We start from the raw sequence: 8,964 nt of genomic DNA, 5'->3' as shown, positions 1-8,964 counted from the left end.
TTTGTTGTTGGGGGATTTAATTTTTTGAGTTCCAGGTATATTTTAGATATGAGACCCTTGTCTGTTGTATGGCTAGTGAAGATCCTCTCCCAATCTGTGGGCTTTCTATTGATCTTGCTGGCTATATCCTTTGCCATGCAGAAGCTCTGCAATTTCACGCAATCCCATTTGTGCAACCTTTCTTTGATTTGTTGTGTTTCTGGGTCGCTATTAAGAAAATTTAGGCCTGTGCCAAGGAGACCTAGGGTTTCTCCTATTCCATCCTGTAATATTTTCAGAGTGTCTGCTTTGATTCCGAGGTATTTGATCCATTTGGAGTTGATTCTGGTGCATATATAAGGATCTAGGTGATATATAAGGATCTAGTTTTAGTTGTCTACAAGTAGTTAACAGATTTTTCCAGCACCATTTGTTTTCAGTATTTTTGTCTTGGAATGTCCTTAGACTATGATTTTCCTATTTATATTCTCCTGTCCCAGGCTGACCTTGATCTTTGACCCTTCTAATATCTACTTACTGAGTAGCTAAGATTTCATCCTGAGTCATTGCATACATCTTTAGATTCATCTCTGACCATGTTTGAATTATCTAACCATTAAGATCTCAGTCTACTAGCTACTTATTTTTGGTTATTATTATTTGTATTGAAAAAATGCCCTTACTGTATTTTAGTTAGCATTGTCAAGTAAAGTATTTTTAAGCAAATATTTACTTTGCGGAAACTACTGTATGCTCTTCTTATTTAAGAAAATATATGAAGAATGTTTCTCAAAAACTTGGGTGTTGAAAACACCTAATGTGAACTATATCATTCTTTGTAAAATTGATTACCATCTTTCCATTTGCAGGATCTCCAAAGATGGGTAAACAGTGCTGATGAACATGGCTTTGTCCTGGTATCGTTTGGTGCTGGAGTTAAGTATCTATCAGAAGAAATTGCTAACAAACTGGCAGGAGCTCTGGGGAGATTGCCTCAAAAAGTGATTTGGCGGTAAGGCAACATTAATGATGCAGATTGATCTGTTGCTGTTGATTTTCAGTTTCTCTTTGTATCAAGGATACAGTGTAGCTCTAGATACACACACACACACATGCACACACGCACACACGCACACACACGCACACACACACACACACACCCCTCTGATGGCAGTATCAGCCACAGGTCCCAGTAAGATGCAGACACTGATTTGCTGACAAGATCAGTTGCTTGCCCTTGAGCTTCACTTTATTTCTCAGTGTACTGAAATGTAACAATCAGTTCATAACATCTGTGATAGATTGAAAACTCTGGCTTGTAGAGAAATGTTTTAGAATGATTTATCCTGTGTTGGATGCATTTTTTCATGTTTCCTTCAGATTTCTACCCTCCTATATTGTTCTGATTTAAAAAAAATCCTTTTATGGTGGTTCATGTCTACAATCCTAGCTATTCAAAAGGCTGAACCAGAGGATCAGAGTTTGAGATCAATTTGAGCAGAAAAGTCTATGAGACTTGGCAAAATTCCCAATGAAAAGTGAGGCTGGAAGCAGGGCTCAGTGGTAGAGCACCAGTTAAGCAAGCAAACCAAGAAAGAATATGAAGCCTTGTGTTCAAAACTTAGTACTGCCCACCCCCATAAAATAGTTCAATATAATGTTAGGATTTTCTAAATACTCCTTCAAATCAGTTTTGGAATGAGATGGGAATGATGAATAAATAGTTAAAATATTTAACCATTTCTCTCCTTAGCAAATATTTTTGATTGCTTTCTGTAAGAAATTAGGCCATTATCATTTAACACTAATTAAGACTGATTCCTGGGTTAACCTCTTGCTCCCTTTGGAGGCACTGTTAAACACTAGAATTTCCAACCCAGTATTTCAAAATCAGAACTAAATGCTTTACTTATTATTAGGTATTTATTTAGTATATGCTACCACTGTTGGAAGTGGTAGTAAAAATGATCTGTTTCTTGACTAGGAGTAATGGTCACTAAAGCTATTTTCAGTACTCAGACATTTGGAGTTTTTCCTCACTATGTGAGGATTACCTCCACTTCTGCCTGAGCCATACAGTGAGTATGGAATTGATTCTAATTGTCCAAGGGATTTTTGCTTGAGATTCTAGTCTCATGGAGCTTTCTCTATTCAGACTAACCCAGCAGGCACCTTTCTGCTTTATTTTGATAGTTATATCTGTTCGGTTCACACTTTTGCCACTCTGTTAGTAGTTAGGCACCTTTGAGGTTTATCTTTTATAGTGCAGGCAGAGAACAGCCCAATTATGTTCTTTGTTCTCCACTCTTCAGGGTCAAGGTAATGAATAATACTTTCTGCTTTCTTCCAAATTGTGTGCCTTCCCTTGGGCTCTGGATGACAAGGGCACTGGTGACTGCCCTGGGACTCTGCCTGGCCTTTCCTATTTCCAATTATGGGTACCAGTGACTTCTAGTATCCCTCACACCCCACTCTCTCTAAGTAGGTGATAAGAAACAGTAGAGAATAGATCTTTATGTAAAGATATGTTTCTTAATCAATGGAAGATTTTTTAAATATATTTTTAAAACTATCTGTAAATAGCTGTACAAAGGGGTTTTAACGCATCATGACAGTTTATGAGTACAATTCATCTTGATCAGTGTTACCTCTTCTATCATTTTTTCCCCCATCTCTCTCAACTTCATCCAGCCCCTCTAGTTTCCTTGTTCCATTTCCATACTGGATTTTTAAATTTTTATTTTTAATTTAATTTTTAGTTTTTTTGTTGGTCCTGAGGTTTGAACTCAGTGCCTGAGCCCTGTCCCTGAACCTCTTTGTGCTCAAGGCTACAGTGCCACTTCTGGCTTTTTCTGAGTAATTTATTGGAGATAAGAGTCTCAGTGATTTTCCTACTGCTAACATCTCAGCCTCCTAAGTAACTGTGACTATAGGCATGAGCCACTGGTGCCTATTATTAGTGTATATTATGAGAGTATTCACCCTTCCTTCTTTCCACTCTTCTGCTCCTCTCCCCTTAATACCTACCCTTAAACAAAAAAAAAAAAAATGTTCCAAGTCAGGCACAGGTCACTCATGCCTATAGTCCTAGCTACTCAAAATTCTGAGATATAAAGATTGAGGTTTGAAGCCAAACCTAGGAGGAAAAATCTGAGAGACTCTTCTCTCCAGTTAGTCAGCAAAAAGGTGGAAGTAGAGGTGTGGCTAACGTGGTAGCATGCCAGCGTAATTAAAAGAACAAAACAAGCAAAGGTGTGAGGCCCTGAGTCCAGTATGCTAGCATACAATTAAAACATGTTACAAAGAATCGCAATTAGATTGTCATAGCCACCACAGCATGATTTCATTCTTGAGAATATCAACAATGTGATCAGGTAACATCTATGAAACTACCAATTTAACCAAAGAACTTATACTGTGGGTGAAGTTTGATTCCTGAACTGTTCACTGTCTGGTGTCCATGTGTAGGTTTTCTGGAGCCAAACCAAAGAATCTAGGAAACAACACCAAGCTCATAGAGTGGTTACCGCAAAATGACTTGCTGGGTAAGTGAGATACACATGTGATTATTTACTAGACTATTAAGAGTTTAATTGTGTCAACATAATATTTATACTTGAAAGGTTCATAATATGTGTGTGTAGTTTATGATGGACTCATTATGTTCTTATCTAGATGTTAGTTTTCAAATTTCACACCAACATTGCAAATCTTTACTAGAAACTCCTTTATAAAATGTCATAATTGGGGCCTGTAATTAAAAATTTTCTGCTAGTCTCTAATTTTTAATCATCTAGAAAATAATACATAGCAAATCACCTAAATTAGCAGTGACTAAATCTATGCATGATTAGGCAAGTTGAGCAAAAGTAGAGAAATTAAAAATAATGAAAATGCAAATTTATGTTGTACATTAATTACAGCTGTGTCAGAGAAATCAATGAGTCTTAGTTTTTCTGAAACAAAAAAGAACATAGAAAGCTTGAGTAGATTTATTTTTAACTTTAGTTGTCTCATCTGCCTGAATTCTTCCCTAAATTACTAGAGATGCCTAAACTACTAGGTGGTTTTGTAGTAATTTAATTTTTTTAACTTCTTTATTTATTGAGATTCTGATAATCAACTCAGAATGAAAATAACCATTTATCACCAGCATATGTTTCATGTATATTTGAATCAAAACAATTTAACTATGTTCAATAAGCACAGACATTAAAATTTATTTTTTTCATTAACTAGGAAAACACAATACTATATTATCTGCTTCATATTGAGTAAAGAAATTATAAAGAAGCTATTGGGCTTTGACAATATTGACCACTATATATTCATTCAATAAGGCTTTCACCTAACATTAAAAATGACTATTTTTAAAAATTTTAGTCTTAAAAATAAAAGGAAAATTTTTAATTATTATCTTACTTTAAGACAGTTTCTATAAGCTTCTGTGATTCTCCTAATAGCAACTTTAATAAATTGACTAACCAACTATAAAGAATTGTGTATATAATTCCTGTCCACCTAGCTCTAACCTGTCAATGATAAATTGGGGGCAAAATGAACACAAGACCATTCATTCCCTTTTGTGATACTTGATGTTTTTTTTTCATCTTTGTCTTTTATGTTTTTACAATTATGAATTTTGGAGCGTATAGAAAGTAGGAAAGAAGAAGGAAATCTGAGTTAGTACTTGAAGCTCAGCTTTTTCAGAGTCTGGGAGTGTTACTGACACGTGTATCATGAATGGCCCTTGCAAGGCCAGTTACCCAGTGGTCCATGCTGGAACCTGCTCAACTCCATGGATCCTGCAGATTCTTCACACTAGGGTCCAGTAGTGGGGTCCTTACTAAACTGCAGGCATGGCCTTTGCAGATTCTCTGATGACTCCTGTGATCCAAGAATCCCCCAGGAAGAGAAGTGACAACCAAATCATTGTCTTTCCCCTCTACTTACCCTCTATTACTCTCCTTCTCTCCATACTACCTCTGCTTTATTCTTTATTGTCAGGCTTAGTGACAAGGGTTTGCTGCCTGAAAGAAAGTTCAGAGTTAGCCTGACACTGATGGTCCACACCTCTAATGCTAGCTATTCAAAAGGCTGAGATCTCAGAATTGTGGTTCAAAGCCACCCAAGCAGGGAAGTCTGTGAGACTTTTATCTCCAATTAACCAGCAAAGGGCCAAAAGTGGAGCCGTGGCTCAAGTGGTAGATCACTAGTCTTGAGTGAAAAAGCTTAGGGGTGGTATTTGGATCCTGAATTCAAGCCCTACATAATACCAATAAATACATACACACAGACATACACAGAGTTCAAAGTTTATTTCTACTGCTATTCTTTAGTTAGGACTAAGAGTCATTTGAGATGGAGAGACATTGACTCAGTAGTCATTGCACTTAGGGGCAGGAATGTTCTACAAGCTTCATTGTCACCATGATCACATGCATCATTTCCTCATGTATTAGTAAACTGTTGTTTCTGTAAGCCATAATTCTTGCTTAGTCCATAATGCATTTCCTAATTTCTGTATCTAATTTTCTTGTAAATTTTGTTCAAATCTTTAATCTGAAGTGAGAGAGATTAAATCTACATCATGAGATGTAGGTTGCTTATTAAGAGAATATACCTGAGTTTTGTACCTGGTTTAAAAGAAAAATAAATGTCTTGTCTGTTACTTAAAAGAAAAACAGAAAGAACTTGAATGTTGTAAACAGTGATAACCCATATATACTATATGTTAAATGTGCTATATGCTGTATCCTCTTTAGGTGAGCCCTCAACTCTTTCTTGACTTAAGTTTCAACCTTACATATTTACAGTTATGTTTTTGGTCAGTTGTGGGGCTTGAATTCTGAGCCTCGGTGCTGTCCCTCAGCTCTTCAGCTCAAGGCTAGTGTTCTACCACTTGAGCCACAGTGCCTCTTTCTGGTTTTCTGGTGGTTTATTGAAGATAAGAGTCTCATGGACTTTCCTTCCCAGGCTGGCTTTGAACCATGATCCTCAGATCTCAGCCTCCTAAGTAGCTAGGATTACAGGCGTGAGCCACCAGTGCCCAGCCATTTTTACAATTTCTATAACCTGCATTTGACTTTAGTATGGATGAATAATGCATGGTAATCTGAAAGTAGAGGTCTAATTTGGGTAAAATGCATTTGAACCTGATATTATTTGTTTCTTATTTGCCTTGGCTTCCTATTCATTTCTGATCATTTAAATATATGTTGTTGGTCAAATTCTATTTCAAGGACATACTATACTTTATTGCTAATACTATACATTTTAATTACTTTAAATTACTTTTATTTGATATATATCAGTTAAGCAATTATTTGTGTCCTGAGCATGTATCATTCTCATACACTGGTATAGAAAAGAATCAGTGGAATTATGTCTTTAAAAATCAAACATGTGGGAAGAAAAACATACATGTGGCCAGGAGCTAGTGGCTCACGCTTGTATCCTAGTTACTCAAGAGGCTGACATCTGAGGATTAAGTTCAAAGCCAGCCTAAACAGGAAAGTCCATGAGACTCTTGTCTCAAATTAACCTCCAAGAGCCCAGAGGTGGAACTGTGGCTCATGTAATAGAGTGAAAAAGCGCAAAGATAGCACTTAAGGCATTGAGATTAAGCCCCAGATCTGGAATAAAATAATGTATTTATGAAATATATGATTAATGTAGTATTGGTTTTTAAAGAAGTAATAAAAATAAAATATATATGAAATGTATGGTTACTATCATACTGATTTTCAAAGAAGTTTCTGGAAAATTCTAAAGTAATTATATTTTACATTATTTTTGTTGTCCTTTTTTTTTAGGGCATTCAAATATCAAAGCCTTCCTGAGTCATGGTGGCTTGAACAGTATTTTTGAAACTATGTATCATGGTGTACCAGTAGTGGGAATCCCACTCTTTGGAGATCATTATGATACCATGACCCGCGTACAGGCAAAAGGTATGGGGATCTTGCTGGAATGGAAAACAGTTACTGAAGGAGAGCTGTATGAAGCACTGATGAAAGTCATCAATAATCCCAGGTAAGGCTTCAATTAATATGAAGTCAAACTGTATATACATATATGTATGCATATGTAATATCTATCATATCTATTATATGATATTCACCCTCTGCACAATAAGTCTGAGGGTGGACAGCTGGTCTGAGTAGCTTTAAAACAGAGCAACAGTTTTCCCCCATTTTAAGATGTAATGTTTAATGTATCATGCATTTCAAATGACATTGATATTTTAAGAGAGTTTCTTTTGTTTACACCTGGGGCATATGAATAACCAACCCTGAGTTGAGAAACACTGCTCTATTCTAAGAGATACTAACCATAAGAAAAAGGATTTCACATGACTAGATATAGTGTGTATATCTATATATACACACTAAATATCTATCTATCTATATCTATATATCTATATATATATAGTGTGTATATCTATATGTGAGCTCAGCAGTGGATCTCATCCTTGGGTGCTAAAAGACCTAGGGTCTGGAACATAGGGAAATATGTTCTATGGTCCAGGGAGCTTGAGAATATCGCCCTTCTATAATTTTTAGCTTTCCTTTTAATGTCTAGTGTTAACTCAAAATATGATGTTCTTGGAAAAACATATATATGCATAATATGTATGTGTGTGTAATGCACCCACAATTTGCATCTGTATGTACATTGCATACGACTTTATATATGCACAATGTATATATATATATATATGTGCACATATACACATTTACATGCATGTGTAGTAGATACACATATAGACTATATATTAGGGCTATTAGAATATATAATGCACATGTGCTATTGCTTGTTTTACTTGTGATGTTGGGTATTGAACCCAGGGCCTTGAAGCACACACTAGGTAAGTGCTTTACCACTGAGCTGGATTCCCAGATCAGCCTAGCTAGAACTCTGAATCAGAGAGATTGGGCTGATGGTAGTGAATGAACCTTTTTTTTTTTTTTTTTGGGTTGGTCATGGGGCTTGAACTCTGGGCTTGGGAGCTGTCCCTACATTCTTCAGCACAAAGCTAGCGCTCTACCACTTGAGCCTCAGCACCACTTCCAGTTTTCTGGTGGTTAATTAGAGATAAGCCCAGAGTGGCTTTGAACCATGATCCTCAGCTTTCAGCTTCCTGAGTAGCTAGATTCCAGGCATGAGCCACAGGTGCTCACCATGACTGAATCTTGAAGTATATATACAAAGAAAAATTTTACTCCTAGTGGAAATGACAATAATTTTTGTAGTTTCCCCTTTTCTAAAAGTTATTCTATAAACTGAATCTAAGCAGTTGTGTGTTTCCCATTATAGCAGGGTTATACATTTAATATGAAATCATAATTAAAGGTTAATTTTAACATCATATCCAAGATATTTTAGTCAAAGCCAAATAGCCAGTATTGCTAAGAAAAATTATTTTTAAATGTATTACTTAAATTATCTAATGAAAATTTATGCATGAGAGAATTCTTTGTGTGTGTGCCAGTCTTGAGGCTTGACGTCAGGGCATGAGCACTGTCCTTGCGTATTTTAGCTCAAGGCTGGTGCTCTACCACTTGAGCCACAGTCCTGCTTCAATCTTTTTGCTAGTTAATTGGTTATAAGAGTTTCATGGACTTTCCTGAACTGTGATCCTCATATCTCAGCTGCCCAACTTACTAAGATTACAGACATGAATTATAGGCAGCCAACTGAGAATTCTTTTTTTTTCTTGAGAGAAAATGCTTTAGTTTCTAGAAATTTTTATTATTTTAAGACAGGTTATAAATAAAGGTGAGGAATGTTTCATTATAATAGCACACTAGGGGCTGGGAAGGTGGCTCAGTGGTAGAGCACTTGCCTTGCATGCCAGAGGCCCTGGGTTCGATTCCTCAGCACCACATAAGCAAAAAAGAAAAAAAGCCGGAAGTGGCACTGTGGCTCAATTCGTAGAGTGCTAGCCTTGAGCTGAAGAGCTGAGGGACAGCGCCCAGGCCC

At 36.4% G+C, this 8,964-nt stretch overlaps 1 protein-coding gene across 1 annotated transcript in view; it reads left to right on the top strand.

Moving 5' to 3' along the window:
• Positions 1-8,964, top strand: part of Ugt8 (UDP glycosyltransferase 8) — a 67,440-nt gene that overhangs the window by 53,927 nt on the left and 4,549 nt on the right. The window contains exons 3-5 of the mRNA XM_013023846.1: positions 849-991; positions 3,448-3,524; positions 6,795-7,014. Of these exons, the coding sequence (XP_012879300.1) occupies positions 849-991; positions 3,448-3,524; positions 6,795-7,014 (440 nt within the window). The remainder of the gene's footprint in view (positions 1-848; positions 992-3,447; positions 3,525-6,794; positions 7,015-8,964) is intronic.

The sequence above is a fragment of the Dipodomys ordii genome, unplaced genomic scaffold (assembly GCF_000151885.1).
Source record: "Dipodomys ordii isolate 6190 unplaced genomic scaffold, Dord_2.0 Scaffold70, whole genome shotgun sequence".
Classification (NCBI taxonomy): Eukaryota; Metazoa; Chordata; class Mammalia; order Rodentia; family Heteromyidae; genus Dipodomys; species Dipodomys ordii.
Note: the sequence above shows the minus strand (reverse complement) of the source record. Positions and strands in the feature narration are given on the sequence as shown.